Below are 18,782 nucleotides of genomic sequence, written 5' to 3'. Positions count from 1 at the left end.
GTAACGAAGGGAGCTGCGGGCGCGGGCCGGTGGAAGGGCGGGTGGCCTTCAGGCGGCGCGGCGGGGGCCTGGCGGGCCGTCGCGCAGGCGCGGTGCGAGCGAGCCGGGTGCCGCCATGCCGACTGTCAGCGTGAAGCGCGACCTGCTCTTCCAGGCGCTGGGCAGGACCTACAGTGAGTGGCGCGCGGGGCCGGGGCTGCGCGGGGCCGGGGCTCACCTCACCTCACCGGGCTGCGCGGGGCCGGGGCTCACCTCACCTCACCTCACGGGGCTGCGCGGGGCCGGGGCTCACCTCACCTCACCTCACGCCGCCTCCCGGGCGGTCGGGGCGGTCCGTGCCCGCGGAGTGCCGGCTGAGGCGGCGTGGGGCGGCCGCCCGCAGCGCCTCCTGGCTCGAGTGTCCCGGGTACCCTCCGGTTGTGCCTCAGGAGGCGTCCGCGGCTCTGCTGGGCGGCTCCCTCCGGTCACCGCGGCCGCTGGGCTGCGATGAGCCGCGGCGCCTTCCGCCGGCTGCCCGGCCCGGGCAAGGCCCCGGGAGATGGGGCTGTCCGGCCGTCCACCGTCGGCACCCCCCCTTCGCTCCTTGCTTGTCCCGTGTCCACGGAGCTGGTCTCCCCCCCGACCCCGGACGCCCAGGCTCCGGACCAGCAGCGGTGGCTGTATCGGGGTGCTCCCCCGCTCCGCTCCTCCAGGGCCAGGGCCATGCAGTCTCCCTGGACCCTTCAGCCCAGAGACATGCTGTTTGAGTCCAGGTCTGCCAGGAGATCAGAACCGTGCATTGCCGAATCGCGGTTTCTGGTTGGAGTTTCACTGTCTGCTTTAGGAGCTGGTTAAATCTAAAAGGAGAGGGAAGAGGAGGGAGCAGGCAAAACAAACAATTAATACCGTGTTTTCATTCAGTCCTTCTTCCCTGGCTCTTCAGAAATGTGACTTAAGAACTGTGCGTTTGGCTGAAAGCGTTTAGGGACCGGCAGTAGTTTATGTAGCCCACGCTGGGGTTGGTAGGCTCTTAAAGACACGGGTGCAAATCTCTGTTTTCAGATCAGGGTTGTGTTACATGTCATAATGCAGTTGATCCAACCTCTGTATGACAAGCTGACTTATTAAAAAAGTAGCTGTTAGTAGAAGCTGCCCAGTTACTCCTGTTTTCATTATCTGGTCAGACCAGAGTTACTCTGACAAACTTGGCTGAGGAGCTGGTAGTGAAGCTAAGCTCCGGGGCTCAGAAGCCTTTGCTGTGACTGTAAGCATAACGTGTCAATAAACCCAGTATGTACTAACAAACATGCTACTCAGATGCAAATATAAGCAAAATTCTTTAAATTACTTTTACTTTTTTTTTAAATAGCATTTGTTATCTTGTTTGAGAACATTCAAAACAAATACAAAAAATTACTTTAGAAGTCTGAGGTCTGCTTATTAACCAAAATTCACCTTCTTTCTTCATAGCTGATGAAGAATTTAATGACCTTTGCTTTGAGTTCGGTTTGGAGCTTGATGAAATTGTAAGTAACGTTTTTATTTGTTACTTTTTCAGTAGATGTGGTGTACTGACAGCATTTATAGCTGGTAAGAGTTTGTACTGCGTTATTTCCAGCATATTCCCTGGCCAATGCCCTCTAGCACGTACCAAGAAAACATCTAGGCAAGGTTTAGAGGATACCATGCCCCAGGTGTCCTCTAAAAGCAGTGTGGACAAGACTTAACCTATACAATCTTTCAGCAGTACTTCAGCAGGCTCTTCATCCTGAAACATCCTTATACATCTCCATACCACAGGGCAGAATACGTAACACGTACCTTCAGGTTCTTGCTATGAAATACTGCTGTAACAGGCTGTATCAACACAGGTGTTTTGAGTCTGAAAAGAAAAACACATACAAAAATTACTGTCTGGGAAGGAAGAGACCCCAAGATGGAACATTGCTATAGTTTGTGGAGGTCGGCAGTCTGTGCCACTTGGTCTTCAGTCTCTGGCCCCATTTTATTTAGCAACGTAAATGTGGCCACAGACCATATATTGAACATGTTTTGCAAGATCTGTTTGGCTTTGTTTTGTATGCATTCTTCTGTGCAATATCCACAAAAATGTATTTGTCCTGGACATCGTTACCTAAGTTATAACTAATTTATATTTAAAGTTATGATTTACATTCTGTACTTGTGAAAATTTGCTGGCCCTGTTAACTGTATTCATGTAAATCTTTTTCAAGTAGACCTGTTTCGGTTTTGCTTTTTAATTTGAATTAATTGATCGTTTAATGATGTTTATCAGGAGACATCTGAACATCATATGTTATGCTTTATTTCAGAATAGACTTGATATGACAAGTCTTTTGCTGATCTATGGACAAAAATAAGGTCTCAGTTCTCTACTGGGATCTGCTAGCTTGGAGAGTCTTTGTTCTATAACATCTTGTTTTAAAATTCAAATTGTAATAGTGAATTTTTCTTTTGGTATACCGCATTACAATCTCTGAATCGGAGAAAGATTTAGATGTTACGTCATTTCTGGTATTTGGTGTGTCCTTTTGCAGTATAAATCCAAATTATACATTTAAACTTCTAATTTATACAATTTTTCCTATTACATTATCTCACTATCCTACTCCTGTTGATGTTAAGATATTTCAGGTTAAAAAGACATTTTTGCTTAATTTCAGACATCTGAGAAAGACATTATAATTAAAGAAAAAGGTGAAGAAAAGGCAAAGGGTGCATCTGATATCATTCTCTATAAAATTGATGTTCCTGCCAACCGTTATGATCTTCTTTGCCTTGAAGGGTTGGTCCGAGGATTGCAGGTCTTTAAGGAAAGGTAATGCAGAGTTGTGAGTTTTTTGTGTGGTTTGTTATTTGTTTACATACAAGTCCATTTCTCGTTAATGAACAAACTTGCCACTTGCTTGGATTTTGAGTACGATCTCATGTGTAGGTCAGATTCATCAGATGTTCCTCTGGAGAGTATGTCTTGTAAATTTTTAAAAGACTAGACAAGAATGTTACTGGGTTTTGGATCTGTTCAAAAAATGTTTCAACTGCTGTTGCATTTGAGATTTATCCTCTGTACAGAACTCCTGCAGAGGAACTTCCTTGTGATCCTCTGTGATACATACCAAAACAAATCATTTATTTCACTTTTCTGCTATGACTTTATCTTCTTGAGTCCTTCCTTTCTATTTCAGTAATCTGTTTACTGTCCCATAGAAAAGAAGTTTTAAACAGTTAGCTAATTTACATGCCAATAAATATTACTAAGAAAGTTTTCTACATATAATTATTGCTACATTTCTAAACTTTCCTGCATTTGGAGAACTAACTTTCTTTCAGTTACAGACTTATATCTGGTTTTATTCTAGGATAAATGTCCCTAGGTATGAAAAGATAATACCTGCTCAGGGTGAAGGTCAGAGACTGATTATCACTGAAGAGGTAAAAGTGTTTACTGCACCTTTGTAAATTTATTGAGAGTTTCCGAACCAGCATGATGGGTATCAGTACCAATTTTGTACAAGCAGTGAGACTGGAAATCTGATTTGCAGAACAAGAGCTAAAGAAATTGAAATATCTCTACTCATTGTGATTTATTTTTAGGGAAGGGGAGGGGGAGGAACAACAGGCAAATTATTTTGGGTGAACCTGAATCAAAGTTTCAGATGCTCACATTGGATTGACCTTCTGGGCCATTACACAGTATATTGGAAATCTCCTTGTCTCTACCAGATCTGGAGTGAGTTTGGGGATTTTTTTTCCCCTTTGGGATTCTGATGCCTTTCCATGAATTTTCCTTTTGATTACTACTTTACAAAAGAGGATTTTATGAAGAAAAGTGCACATTTAATCAGTTTTAGTTTAGCATATTCTGTGTATTTGAAATTTATAACGTCATGTTGTCGTAAATTGCAGACTGTCCAAGTCCGTCCTCATGCTGTAGCTGCAGTCCTTCGTAATATAACTTTTACCAAGGAACGTTATGATAGTTTCATTGATCTCCAAGAAAAACTACACCAAAATATTTGCAGGTTAGTGCTTAAATTTAAAGCAGTGTTTAGTGTCTATGTGTATGATTTTATCACATGTTAAGACTGCACATCCCTATTGCAGAGAGGCACTATATTTACGCTAAGGAAAATCTTTTATGGCAGCTGTCTTGATCTTTCTCATTTCCTTGCCTGTTCCTGTCTGCTCTCAATATTTTTCAACATAAATAGTTGTTAGAGCTCTTACAACAGTTGAGAAAGAAGCATTTTGCAACAGTCCCATTGGATTTGCCTTTGACTGTTAGGTGCATTGTTAACATGCATTAAAATGTTATTAGTGAAAATAATTTCTAGGCTTCTCAAAATTGCCTTTCTACTTTTTCAGAAAGTTCTATGAATGCATAGGAGTATAGACCATCATGAGATATTACCTCAAAGGAACTCCAAATTTTACTAGTAAAATCATTATTTTGCCTTCTTTCTTTCTAGGAGAAGAGCATTAGTAGCAATAGGTACCCATGACTTGGACACCATCTCTGGTCCATTTACTTTTACAGCTAAAGCTCCTTCTGAAATTAAATTCAAGCCCTTGAATCAATCCAAGGAGTACACAGCTTCACAAATTATGGATCTGTATAGGGTAAGTGGGATTTTTCAGACTTGTTGCACTAAATGCAGGAAGATAAATTTCCAAGGCTTAATGCCTCTCATATCCATGTTATTAAGAGTTGTTCTTACAAATAAAACACAGTTATCTTTTGTAGCTTCAGCCAGTGAACATTCTGCATTTTGCTTATTCCTGAGAAATGCATAGTAATACTACTTATTGTCTAAGATACATCATGGTGTTTTGTGGCTAAGCATAACCCTCTGATTTATCAACATGAAGACTGCTTTTCATGATGCTCTTAATAATACTGTAAAAGGGTTGTATATTTATCTATCTACACTGGTTAGATACTCAGTGTACAAAACTGAGAAAAGCTTGGGGTAAGTAATATCAGATTTTTTAATGTTACTTTAATTTGGCCAATTTACTTGGGGAAAATGTTGAATTATTTACCCAATCACATATCAGGCAAGCGTAGCTATGTAAAAGGCTAAAGTTAAGTCTGGCACTGCTCTTGGCCCAGCATCCTGATGAAACCAGGTAAATGCCAGGGAAAGATTCTATCAGGTCTAATTTTGCAATGTTTATGTGGGCTGCTTTAAATGTCAGCATTTGAAAATGATATTATTATCACCATCATTACAAGATACAGCCCTGCTGGAGCACACATTTGGTCAGAGGTAAAGAAATTCTCAAAGATCTCTGACTAAAGATGAGTAAGAGTGCTAGGGAACAAAAGGTATCAGAGAAACTAAAAGTAAATTATGGTTTTGGTACAGCATATACCTATGTCATTGGAACAGATGTAAATTTTGAATAAAATTTAAGCATAAATGTGTCAATATTCAACAATTTATAATTAAAAGTATTTTATCACTTCTAAGGAAAGTTCCTATAAACTAAGGATGTGTGCCCATGGGTTTGGCAATGAAAGGTCTGCTGTGGTGAACAAGGGCATCGTTTGGACAGCATGGCCTATGCATCTTTGAGAGAATCCTTAAAGAAATATTTTTTAACACTTCTGAAGAAAACCAAAATTCTGGTTCTCTCATTTCCAAGTTTTCCTTCTTCTGAGAGCAAACAGCTTTTGCTAGTGAAGTACCTTAGCCCTAAGCCCAATCCTTCCCTCTCTCCAAATTCCCATTAATCTCTCAGCAAAGGATTGTGGCACTATGGAAGTTCACAAGTGAACTAATGGGAAATTTAGGTTGTGCTTTGTTTCTCCAGACTGACAGCCACCTTCGCCACTATTTACACCTGATTGAAAACAAACCACTTTATCCTGTCATTTATGACAGCAGCGGTGTTGTTCTGTCCATGCCACCAATCATCAATGGTAAGATTACTTATGACTAGTTTATACTGTTGCCGCTATTTTATGCGCGAGTCAGAGTGTCTAAAGGAACACTGATATGTAATAAGGACTATTCTGTTTCCTTAAAATTGTTTCACTTATAATTTCATATAGTCTTCTTTCCTTCTTTCAGTTTAAAGGCAGCCAAATGTTTTGCTCCCTCCCTAGGCTGCTAGTGTTCTTCTTTTCTCATCCTCATCAAGAGGATATAAAAGTCCCACTGCAAACCTCTGCATTTAGCTTCTCATGCCCTTCTGGAACTCAAGAAAGGTTCCTTGTGACAGGAACCTTGGTAAGGAAAACATTTTGTTTGCATACATAAACATTGTTCATCAGACATTTAGCTAAAAGAAGCATGTAAGAAATTATTTTGTAAATTGGTATTTGTAACAGTCTGCTTCGTACTCCACTCTATGCAGTAGGAACTTATCTCCTAGGTCTTACACACAGTGTATTTATCAGCAGTGTCAACCAGTTCTCGTGGATCCTTTTACTATCACACAAGTGATTCCAGAAGACTTTAATGGCTTAAAAAGAATAAACTTTTTTGCATGGTTTCTAAACATGGGTTTCCTCTGAATGCAAGAGAAACTATGGGTGATTGTTGAAAACCATGTTTACTGAAGCTAATTAATGGCATCGCAAGAATTATTCCTTTAACAAAGATATTTCAGTATACCTATATATTTAGGTCACAAATCAGTAGTACACAGATCAATAAAATCTGCAGTGATAATCCCTTTGGATGTATTTTTCCTAATTGACCTTATCCATATCTTAAACAGCTAACCCAAATCATCTCAAAAAGCAGCTCAAATTCTGTGGCAGGGACTGGTAAGAATAACTGTTCTGAACCAAAGGTGGCATCAACCACTGATCCTTCTTTGTTAGGCTCATTCCAACTTTGGAGTGTTCCTGCCCGCAGCAGGGGGGTTGGAACTAGATGATCTTTGAGGTCCCTTCCAACCCAAACCATTCTATGGTTCTATGATTTATAAGCACTGCATATTGTTTACATTTTATCAGTAAAAAAGGTTTAGCTAAATTTAATACCTGTCTCCGTTTTAAAGAACGGTATTCGACAGAAGCTTCCAAGTTAAAGGTACTTTTTAAACAGATAATGAAAAGTAAACACCTGTATTGGTTTTTTGGATCACCTACAAACACTTAAGTGAAAGGTTATATTTGCTTTGAAGTGAGTCCAGAAATGCTGAAAGCATTCCGCCTGCAAAGAGGTACAGCACAGCATCAAAGGGAAGGGAATACAAGATCCCTCAGTCTTAAGATCTTCAGCGCACCTAACTTTCAGTCTAGCTGTGACCTAGTTTCTCAGGTAGGAAACTAAACCAGGGAAGCTGAATGACTTGCTGAGGGTCAAACAAAGGAAGGAAGAATGCCCCAGTGTATCCAAGCGTGTGCTTCCCTTTGCCTCCTGTGGGGTGCATCCGCATTAGTGAATGGTGCAATGAAAGGTGAGAAGGACAAAAAGGTTGGATTTGGCATGATCCCCTACAGTTCTAGGACTATGTATATATCTGCTGCATGGTTACCAGCAATGAAATTCATTCAAGGTATGCCCTGCACACCTATACCTAACAGGGAATACAAGGCAGGTTTCTGTACAGCTGCTCTAGATTCCTTGTGGCTACCCCACTTTTGTAGGGAACCAACTACTGGGGGACTTTGCATCCAATTTGCAAGAGACACTTTAGGTGATGCCCCTAAGTGGATGTTCTATCTTGCTTCTTCCAGATGAGAAACAGTTTTGAGTACATCAGTGATGTGCTTCAGTGTGCACCTCATGACTCCCAGTACAGTTGCAAAGCAAATTCATGCCTAAAAGGAACCCATACTAGGGCCTGAGTCACTAATGTAGACAAACCTATGGTGTATCAGCAGAGAGTACCAGGAGATCTTGGTTATTCACAGAAGTAGCTATGGATATTCATCAGTCTAAATCACTTTTTTAAAACCATTTAATTAATTCCTGTCCAAGGCTGCTTTCTTACACGTATCATGTGTTACTGCAGCCAGGCAAGAGATGCTCTGGAAGTGCAGAACCACTTTGCAAACAGCAGATGGCCACTATTCTGCTAGTTTGCTTTTTCAAATGGATACTGAGATACCTGAAGATTAGCATGTCTTTCAATGTGAAACCTGGTCAGTGAGTCTGGTCTGTATTTCCTCTTTTTCATTTATGAATTTAAAAATAAAAATTGCTGCTATTCTGGTAAGAATTGTGAATGTTGGTGCAGTAGACAGTGGCTTTTTAAGCTGCGGAAGATGACAATGATCTTTTTGAATTACAAAAGTAGTCAGTATTGGTGTCATTGCAAGAAAAAATATTTCTTAACATGTTTTTGTCTTCATATGTTTTAGGAGATCATACAAAAATAAGCGTAAACACCAGAAATGTGTTTATTGAATGTACAGGCACAGATATTACAAAGGTAAATTAATCTTTCCTGCGTTTGATATGCTGTATTATTATTGTTTTCCTTTTGGGTGATAGGCTGCAATACAAAGGCCTAGAATATCCAGACACTTACCTTATGGAGCCAACCTCCCATTTCAAAAGGGCAGGATAAGTTGAGGACTATGTGGAATTCCCTCAACAGTTTTAGGCTTGCTCTATAGATAGTGTTGTATTTTCATTGGATTTTGTTTTACTGCGTCTTTACATTGACACCAAATGTTCAGTTTATACAAGAAAGTAATTTAAGTAAAGTAGGGGCTCTTTTTGTTGTTGAGCACTTTTTCTAAATCCTAAAGGCTTCGAAAAGAGTAAAATTCACTGACTGCCTATTTTGCCAGAATACTCTTTGTAAAGAGTAATTTTGTCTCCTACATAAAATTTGGGCTGAGGGAAGGAAGACGACACTTTTTCTTCTTAGTTATCTTTTTCAAGCAGGGAAGCTGCGCAAACAATTGTCAAATCGAAGTCTTTCCATATGCAAATTCTATAACTCAAAGCCGAAGCATGAAAGCCTAGGAGTTGAAATTGCCTGTTCTTGAATGTAGGTTGTGCATTCATTGATAGTTTCCCTAAAGCATGTATCTTGACATTCAAGAGCAAAAACGCTTTTAACTTACCTTACTACACAATGATATGTTAGCACAAATAAAGTTACACGTTGGGGAGTGGTTTCTAAAAAACTAATAAATAACTGCTTCTTGCTACTGCTTGCCTTGATAATAAAAATAAAAATAGTGCTGTTCTGTTTACATAAAGGAAATTATACTGTGAGGCATCAAAAACCAACCTTTGTAGATTAGAGGTTGATCTGAATCTCATGATTATATTGTTATACTAGTCTCTTACAATATTAACTGTAAGGCAAAAGATTTTGCAGATGAGGTTATTTGATAGTATTACTAAACAATGCACAGTCCTTCAGCCTCTACATTCTCACTTGAATTTCAGTGAAATGACTAATTAGACTAAAGGTTGGGAAGACCCAGTTCTGACTGGTAATAAAAACCCTGTGTGTCTTCAGAACAGAGTTTAACGAAGATATACAAACGCATCAGAACCTTGAATACCAAAGATTTCAAGTTTTTGCATAAATGTCTTTGCAGCATAAGACAAACGTTCAATCTAGTATTCTAGACTGCTAGGATTTTGGTTGTTAAGTTACTGAATAAAATACAACAAAGAGAGTGTGAGACAAGATTCCCCCCCACCTTTTTTAAAGATATTTTGTCTACTTAAACACAAGTAGATGACAGATTTCAATGTAATTATTATCTTTATTTTGTAGGCAAAAATTGTTCTTGATATTATAGTCACGATGTTTAGTGAATATTGTGAGAAGCCATTCAGGTGAGTATGAATCTCCAGTCAGAAACACATTACATTTGGGCCATGTGTTAAAATCATTTTTACTTCTATTTTTCTGTCTCTCTCAGTGTCGAAGCAGTAGAAGTAGTTTATCCTAATGGGAAGACCCACATCTATCCGGTAAGCATAGTGATATGATATCTCAGTATCCTTGGGGAAAGGATTTTGTTTACACAAAGTCTGGTAAGAGTGACATTGGTTTCTTTTTCTGCAGAGGCAGTATATCCTGGTTCTAAGGTACAGGGTAAAAGCTCAGCTTAGCACACTCTGTATATTAGTGAGTCAGGGCCTTCTCTAGCCCCACGAGAAAATAACACCAGCTTCCCCTTATCTAGTAAACTCATTCTGAAGCTCCACTAATTTTGCTAAGATTCAAAATTACAGCCTCACTGTCATAGCCTGATGCTCCAAACAGAAGGGTAGGGTTTAAAGTTACAAGTGGTAACTGCTATTGTGGTTTAGAGCTCATGTGATACGAACTTTTTCAGGAACAAGTAAAGATTGCAATCAAAGGCCATAATCTGGGTCTAAAGCCTTTAAAACCTATGTGTTTCAAATCAGGAAAAGTGAACACAGGAAGGGGTCCTTCAGGCTTAAACCAGTGGACAACTGAAATCAGCCTCAGCATAACTTATCAGATCTGGAAGCTTTAATGCCCTTCAGTTAAAATAACCTTGTAACACTGGATTTTTCAGTCTTTTACTTTATAGGCGCCAACTATTATAAAGGTCTCTAAGTCAGGATGTTGACTTCAAGTGCAGGTTTGCCTGCATTCAGAGTCCCCAGCAGACCTCTATGCAGTACAGGAGTCTTACATTTTTGCTCTCTTAATAAGTGTAAAGAAAGCAATTCCTCCTGTTTCCTGAAGACAAATGGAGGTCTGGTTGAGTTACAAAATTAGATGCATCAAGTACAAACTGTTTAGATGGAAAGAAACTTATTTTTACTGAGTTTTTCTAGTGGTATTTTATCTTTTTCTTTTAACAATGTCAGCTTTAATCAATCAACAGAGGAAAGACCTAGAATCCTGAAGAGATATCGAACAAACCAGAAATCTCTGCAGTAACCAAAGTAGCTTCCCTAAATAAAATAGAGCAAAAAATCCCCGAAGTTTTAGATGCAAAGGTTTTTGAGGATTTGTATATCTAGAAGTTTAGAAACACCTAAGTAAATACATACAAAATAACTGTCCTAAGTATGTTGCAAACTTTCTAAGTAAAATACCAGTAGATATTTCTGTGCCGATACGGAAATAGAAAGTTTTCTTTCCTTTTCCTCCTAAAAAGTCATTTGATCTGTACTAGACCACGAGATCTCATGCATGACTATTCACTGCTTTAGGGCTTTGCCTTAGGATGAACTGGTGACTAGAAACTTTCAGCAACTCTGTTACTTGGATATACCAGAAATTAGCGGAAGTTTCACTAATAGAGATTTCATGCTGCATTCAATCTTCTAGCTTAACTGAGAACAGCTTTTGCAGCACATGCTATAATATGTTTTCAAGAATCCTGTTACCTTAAAATACTAAGTTTAGCCTAATATTCCCCATTTGTCTTCCATGGATGCCATTTTAGTTTGATAATTAGAAGAAGCTAGATTACTAAGACGTCAAAACTGAATCCTCTGAGGTAGAAATGGCAGGCACTGCATATGCTGAAAAGCTTTGTCTTTCTTTTTAGGAACTGGCTTACCGAAAAGAGAAGGTGAAACCTGAACTCATTAACAAGAAAATAGGAATCAGGTGTGTTATGCAAATGAAAATATAGTTTTCATTAATCATGAAAAAGGCACTAGAAAACATTGATTATTGCATTGTTTTAAAAATGTGTACACTATGTGGTTGTTTGGGGTTTTTTTAATTTATCAAAAATTGTGGGGTTTTCCTGGGTAATTAAATCAACCCTGTAAGACTTCTTGCCCTGTTTTCACAGAAAGTGAATGATTCATTACGGCTTCACACAACTGTTATGAAGTAAAGACAAATGACTGTCTCAAGAGTCAGAATCTGAGCTGGTGCTGATGGAATGCTAAGACTATGTACAGTCCATACGGCACTTGGAGATTTTTCAGGATATAAGGCAACGCAGCAGAAACATTGATTACTTTAAAAAGCCAGTCGATACAGTGCAAGATCCATAAATTACTACTCTCTTGTTTTGTTTCAGTGAAACTCCATCAAGCCTTGCAAAGCTGCTGACTAGGATGTGTTTGAAGTCACACGTCATAGGGAATGGGAACAATATAGAGATTGAAATCCCTCCTACCAGAGCGGACATTATCCATGCATGTGATATCGTAGAAGATGCAGCAATAGCTTATGGTTATAACAACATTCAGATGACTATTCCGAAAACATACACCATAGCTAATCAAGTAAGATTGCCCCTTCAAATAAACGCTCCGTTGTCAGTAAATGACTAGTGCATGCCAGAAGGGCTTTGGGGAAAACAGAACCTAGAAATTAAATATTTTGACATGCTTTGCCTTGAGAAGTATTTACCATGGATAGGATACAAAACAGATGCCCCACTGATTTGAATAAGTCCAAGACCAGTGGTTGCTGGTACTTGAAAAAAGACAGGGTTTAAGTAGGGAGCCCATATTAAATCTCTAATTGGGAGATTCATTTCCTCAGGCAAGCCTAAAGGCAGCTGGCTGACGCTTTCAAAAATTTTAAGCACACAAGCATAGTACCTCCCTGGTGAATTCACCAGAACGTGACAGGCAGAATCACCTCAGGGAAAGAATAGGAAAATGTTTTTAGATGGAAGTTGAAAACTGGTTTTTGTTTCATTTTAGCTCCCCCTCAATAAGCTCACAGAACTTCTGAGGCTGGACTTGGCAGCTGCTGGATTCACTGAAGCGCTCACTTTTGCCCTGGTATATTATATTGATTTCATATTTTTCTTAGTTGAGTGTTGGAACAGCAATGCAGCCAAAACTGCAGAGGATGGTCTCAGTTGTTGTATAAATGTACCAGTATTATCCCTTACTGTTTTGGCAGGTGATTGTTTGCTAGTGCTTTGGAATTATAGTATAATATTTTGTGAGTTTGTAGGTCAGAAATTGAATGAGTCACTGTTAATGTGGCATGTAGTTCTAAGTATAGAGGCAAAAATAGCTGCTGAAGTACTGTTTTTAGTTTAACTCCATAGGACAAGAGTGTAAGACAGCAAGCCTCTCTTGAGACTTTGATCACCAGATGTGAAATTCATCATAGCTTGATAATCTGGAAAACAAACAAAAATATCCTACTTTCTGGTGGATATTACTACAGTTTAGAGATTACCCTGTTTGTATCTTTTTAGTATTGTCACTTGCCCATGATTCCTTTCATTAGATTCTAAGCTGATACATAGTTACTCAGTCAGCAAAGAGTTTATTTTAAGAATACCTGTAAAAAAGTTCTAATGCACACTAAGGGCACAGAAATTCCTCTGTAAATTTCACCACAGGTGGGGTTTTTTGCATGGAAGAACAAATAAAAATATAGTAATTGTTATCGCTGGTTGCAGCCATTATTCATATTATTTGTTGTAGCCATGCTAGTAGTCTTGTACCAAGAATTAGGACTCTGCAGCAGCACATGCAACTCCAGTAATAACAGCTGGCATAATTTCAAATACTGAAATTTTGCAGCAGGATTGTTATGTTGAAATAAAGTGTTCAGTAGGAAACACAATCTTTGTCACAGCCACTTGTTCAGACCCCTTTGCCATGGTTGTGAAACAGATCAGAGAACCTGATCTACTATTAAAAAAAAAGTGAAGTACACCCCCCATGCCCTCCAAGTGTATATGGTAACTGGCCATATGTGGAGACTGGCACGGACAGCTATTGAAAATACACTATAGATTTTAGAAAATCCTTTCTGTTGCAAGATCTGCTCAAAGCCTTTGCTTTAAAGTGCAATTTGTGGACATTTTAGCATATGGGGAGCTACCATCACATATTCTGTTAAAATCTCTGTGATATTTCTCAACCTTTTCCTGAACTTAAAACTTACTAGATGGCCCTGAAGTACACAACTTTTTAAGAGATAGTTATCTGATATTGTTTTTTGATAACTTACTCAAAGATTTTATGATGTAGTGATGCAGGCTCTTTAAACACTTCCATGCATTTGAAAAGTTCAGGTGCTGCAACCAAAGTTGGTAATCCAAATGGATTGAATAAAATTAACACCTTTGGATTTCATGGAAGTTTAAAAGCAAGATTTGGACTAATCCTAAAGTCTAAAAAATATATTCCAGTTTTAATATTTTATTAGTAACTCATTTAAGTAACCAGGACAATAAGTAGTATTACTTCCTGCAGTGCTAGTATTTGACAGATATTCAGACTACTTGTGGTAGTACCATGTTGGGGAAATAATATGTATAACATGGTCAAGCTTTTATAGATTTTCCTTATTCATTAATAAATAAATCAATTTTTTCAGCACTGAATAGGTAATATGCTTAAAAACTTTGAATATATTATATCACTACAACTGAGGACCTTTACGAACTGCAACAGCACAATTTTGTAAGATCACGCAGTATATCATATTATCACATTACATTTTGTATTTCTGCTGTGTCACCAACACTTAATTAAAATGCCAATGTGAAGCCTATGGCTTTGACACGTACCATTTATGCTACAACATTCTGTAGTCCGGTGTTACATGACAAACACTGCTTATGTATTTGTGCATACAATCTGTTTCTTGGTTTGAGCCCCAAACTATACTTGTACACAATGACACGGCTTTCTGTGAGGAGCTCCAGTTTAGCCAAAATGCATTTAGTTAAATCACAGTAACGTACTGTAGTTTGGATACACATCTGAAAACTGTTTAACAGTTTTCTGCTCCTAAGGTCAGCATTCATTTTAGATTGATTTTTTTTTTTTATTCAATAATCTGCTTTTTCAGATGGTATCATCTGCTCATTTTCCTCACATTCGGTCTATCAACACACTTTTCAGAGTACTGCCAGTGCAAAGGGAACACTTCTGGGAGACTGCAGTAAACTGGCAAATCCTCAATTACATGCCTAGTCTGCTATTAGTTTCTTTAATGCATTAAAAAAGCTATAAATTCTGGAAATCTGTAGCGTGGATCTTATCAGTAGCATCTGTTGCTGTATGTGCACAGACACTGTCTGAGCCTGGTAATGTGCATCGCTTTACTGACCAGCTTAAAAATACACCTTGAGAATAAAGGCTTTAAAAATACTCCAACTCAAAAAAAAAAAAAAAAAAAAAAGAAAACAACAGCAAGGAACTACGAGAATCCTATGCAGCTATGAAAATTGAAGGCTTGGCCATACAACCTGTTTTTCATAGACAGTACTTTAGTTTCTGTAAGTAGCCCTCAAGGGGTTGTTTTCTTTGTGAGAAAGCTCGGGTACCAGCCCCTTTTCAAGTGCTATTTTCAGAATAAAATACTTTACCCACTGCAAGTCAGGGGGCAGAATCTGAGCCTCTGCTTTTGAAACAAATGACAGCAATCCGTGACAGAAGCCTAAATAAACACTTCCCTTTTTTTTTTAACTAGCTTTACTTTGGTTAGTAATTAACATTTGTAGATAAACCAGTTTGCCTTAGTCTTAAGACTGGGGCTTAATTTTTATTATGAGTGGGTGTTGCACATGAGAGCATATATTATGGGGCCTCAGAGCAAGTGCTACAATTGAATTGTTCATTCTTGATATCAAATTTCATCGTTGGTTTACTGTCTATTTTAACTACTTGACCTTGGTGGTTTTTTGTCTCTTCCTCTCAGTGTTCTCAAGAAGACATTGCAGATAAACTTGGCATGGATATCTCTGCAACAAAAGCAGTGCGCATAGCAAACCCCAAAACTGCAGAATTTCAGGTGAGAGAATTCAAGTCAAATTTTGAGCACAACATTGTCACAGATTCTATATTTAGAGGAGAGAATGGAACCAACAGGAAATAAAAGTTATGAACTACAGAGCTACTTTTCCTGCATTAACAAGGATGTGCACATTTATGTGCTAAGCTTTCTAGCAGTCATCTTCTGTTACTCCTTCACTGAGAAATACCTTATTTGGTGTGAAATAAGCTTTTCATAAAGTAAAATACCATGCTCTGTATGACAGCATGTGGCAAAATTGAGATGTCTTATTACAGAAAATCCCAGATGACTGATCAATTCCCACATTTAGAAAAGCCATTAAAGCCATTCAGTATGAATGGAACTACTAGACCCAGCAATCTCTAAACTTCCTGAGCTCTGGATAGGAAATGTTTTTTTAAAAATTATTAACCATTATTACTCTTTTTTTTTTTTTTTTAAATTCTGTATTGCTCTTTATTTTAATACCCATTTCTAGATCATTTGATCTTTGCTAGAGCAAAGAGTGAGAACTCAAGTACAGTATTCTCAACAATTCTGAAAATACCTAAAAGTGTACCCGTAGTTTTTTTATTTCTTTTAGAGAGTGTTTTGGGTTTGTTTGGTTTTTTTAAAGATGCTTTCTTTAGTTTACAGGGAAAATTAAATTTAAGGCTTTTTTTTATTTCTAACCCAAGAAATACAAAGGTAAACACTCCTTAGAAAAGTTTAGAAAAGTTTCAGCAGTCTGTGGGTATTGATGGTTTGTGATTTGTGGGTTGTTTTTTTTTTCCCCTCAAGAGCATCTTCAGTAAATCTGATTTCTCCTGAGTGTCTAAAATACCTTTCTAGATTTTATCTCTAATACTAAAAACAATCTGCTGCTGCTCTGAGATTCAGGAACAGAATTTTTGGGTACCTGCATGTATTTTCTATTCTATTTGGTACCACAAATAAGCAGTCGGGCAAGACACTGTTGTAACCTGTTTAGACTATTATCACCTGGTCATATATATCATTTGGCATGATGATTACAACTGAGCAATATAGAATGTACCACAAACAAACAATACTGAGTGTGAACAAAAAGAGAAGTGGCTGTCCCTCTAGCCAGGTGCAATTTCAGATTCCTGTTCTTCAAAGACTGCGGCCTTTGCAGTAGCAATGCTGCTAAGCAGTTATATTATTGGCAAAAATAGCCTCGATCTTTTAAAATCTGTAGGCCTCCCTGAAAATTGGAAAGGGTTACTCTTTGTGATGCACTATAAACTTTCCACTTTAGATACTAACTGTGAATGGATTCTCAGGATGGCTTTTCCCCATCCCCTATCCTCTGCTGGCAAGACAAGGGCAGGATGGTGCCAGGGACCCTCTTCTAGCTGAGCGTGCAGCTGGATCTCTTCATTGGTTGGGAAAAATAGGATAAATAGACAGAAATGCTACATGACCAATGGTAAGAAGTAACTGTGGCTGAGCACGTGGTAGGTTTTTACCTGCAGTCAAGCAGCAGTCACTCCCATCCCTTTGCCATTGGATTTACTGAATCAGACTCTTCCAGTTTGAAAAACAAAACAAAAAGTGCACTGCTAAGGAAGTATCTGAATGGAGAACACAGGAAATAGGTGTGAATGTATCTGTAAGAACAGTAATATGATTGCCTCCTGCTTTGCATACATTTTCTATGTATTTCAGGTTGGCCACAACTGCAATCTGAATATATCCATTTCTGTTACTTAGATTCTGCCTTTATCATTGATTGATATAAGGAGCTATCAAGATAATATTTCAGATAGCACTTAATATTTCCAAAGTAACACTTAGTATTTACCTTTTGCAGAAGTGAAATTAAATTTGTGTGATTTTTTTCAATTCTTTATATATTATTTGTTTTTCTACCCTGCGCTGCAGCTCAAGCATTGTGAAATGATACCTATTCTTAAGCTCACATATATGCTCTTTCAGAAAATGCAGTATAAAGAACATGCAGAGAATGTACATTTTCAATTTTAATTATTCTAAAGCAAAGAGTCTTAAACATAAGAGATAAGTGCAGTATTTGCACCTGACTACTTGTGCTCATTTCTAACAAGAGTTTAAAACAAAAATTTAAGAAAACTAACATTAGCTGTTTTGGAAGGTATTTCACTTGCAGCGTCCATGTTTGTCCTGCAGGTGGCACGTACAACCCTCCTTCCTGGGCTACTGAAAACTATTGCTGCTAACCGAAAGATGCCCTTGCCTCTCAAACTCTTTGAGATTTCTGACATTGTAGTAAAAGATCCTAATACAGGTAAGAGAAGTTTCCTCAAAATCTTTGACAATGGAAATATGTTTACATACCAAATGGTAAAAGTAAATCTCTATTTCTTTAAAAATTTAGTAGTCGTTACATACTACGTTGGGTTTTTTTATCTATGTGCACAACGCAAGAGAGTGGCATAACAAGCTAGATTTTAGAGTGGCTAGAAATATAGTTGCATTTTAAATGCTCTCTCAAAAGTGCCGGTAAGTACATTGCAAGTATTTCTAGCCGTCTAAATATCCCTTAAAATCTGTCAAGAATGCCGCAAGGATAAAGGCCGCAAGGATAAACGCGAGAATTTTGCACCAAAAAAGAACCTGCTCTAAATTGCTTATGTTGATACACCCGTTTTGAATTGCTCTTAATCTAGTGCTCCTTTGTATTCTTATCAGGGATGTGACTCATGAGAAAAACTACCTGCTGGTAGTGTTTTCAAGTGGCACAAACCTTGGAAAGTAGTAAATATCAAAGGCATGCTGCTATTACAGTACTAGAGCCTGCTAAAACTGCTGCAGTCTCAAAGATGTGCAGTGCTGTGCCAACTGAAAAGCAGTATGTCCCAAGCCTCAGAACAGCAGGTTGTATTTACAGACAGATTCTATTCTGGAGAGCTGTAATTCAAAGGAAAATTTTGGAGTCAGTGTATCTCAACATGAATCCCTTTTCCGTCTTTCCATCATCTTTAAACAGGATTGCTTGTATTTGTTCTCCAAAATTATCTTCTGGAAAACTGACAACCAATATGAAGAATTAAATTGGTAGCAGAGATACAGGGTAAAGAATGGAGCAAGTCTGTGTATAAAAATGTATAAATAAAGAGCTCAACAGTATAAGATTTCCCCTCATC

General features: G+C 38.4%; 1 protein-coding gene across 2 annotated transcripts in view; it reads left to right on the top strand.

Moving 5' to 3' along the window:
* Nucleotides 1–52: 52 nt before the first annotated feature.
* Nucleotides 53–18,782, top strand: part of FARSB (phenylalanyl-tRNA synthetase subunit beta) — a 41,354-nt gene continuing 22,624 nt past the window's right edge. For both annotated transcript variants that reach the window (XM_075760994.1, XM_075760995.1), the window contains exons 1-15: nt 53–173; nt 1,450–1,505; nt 2,664–2,818; nt 3,360–3,432; nt 3,907–4,022; nt 4,470–4,620; nt 5,818–5,926; nt 8,324–8,394; nt 9,706–9,767; nt 9,854–9,905; nt 11,468–11,529; nt 11,954–12,161; nt 12,588–12,668; nt 15,559–15,651; nt 17,806–17,923. In XM_075760994.1, coding sequence (XP_075617109.1) covers nt 116–173; nt 1,450–1,505; nt 2,664–2,818; nt 3,360–3,432; nt 3,907–4,022; nt 4,470–4,620; nt 5,818–5,926; nt 8,324–8,394; nt 9,706–9,767; nt 9,854–9,905; nt 11,468–11,529; nt 11,954–12,161; nt 12,588–12,668; nt 15,559–15,651; nt 17,806–17,923 — 1,465 coding nt within the window. In that variant the 5' untranslated portion in view covers nt 53–115. The remainder of the gene's footprint in view (nt 174–1,449; nt 1,506–2,663; nt 2,819–3,359; nt 3,433–3,906; nt 4,023–4,469; nt 4,621–5,817; nt 5,927–8,323; nt 8,395–9,705; nt 9,768–9,853; nt 9,906–11,467; nt 11,530–11,953; nt 12,162–12,587; nt 12,669–15,558; nt 15,652–17,805; nt 17,924–18,782) is intronic.

Source organism: Balearica regulorum, chromosome 9 (assembly GCF_011004875.1).
Source record: "Balearica regulorum gibbericeps isolate bBalReg1 chromosome 9, bBalReg1.pri, whole genome shotgun sequence".
Lineage (NCBI taxonomy): Eukaryota > Metazoa > Chordata > Aves > Gruiformes > Gruidae > Balearica > Balearica regulorum.
The sequence above is the reverse complement of the archived record's forward strand: the minus strand, read 5'-3'. Positions and strand labels throughout refer to the sequence as shown.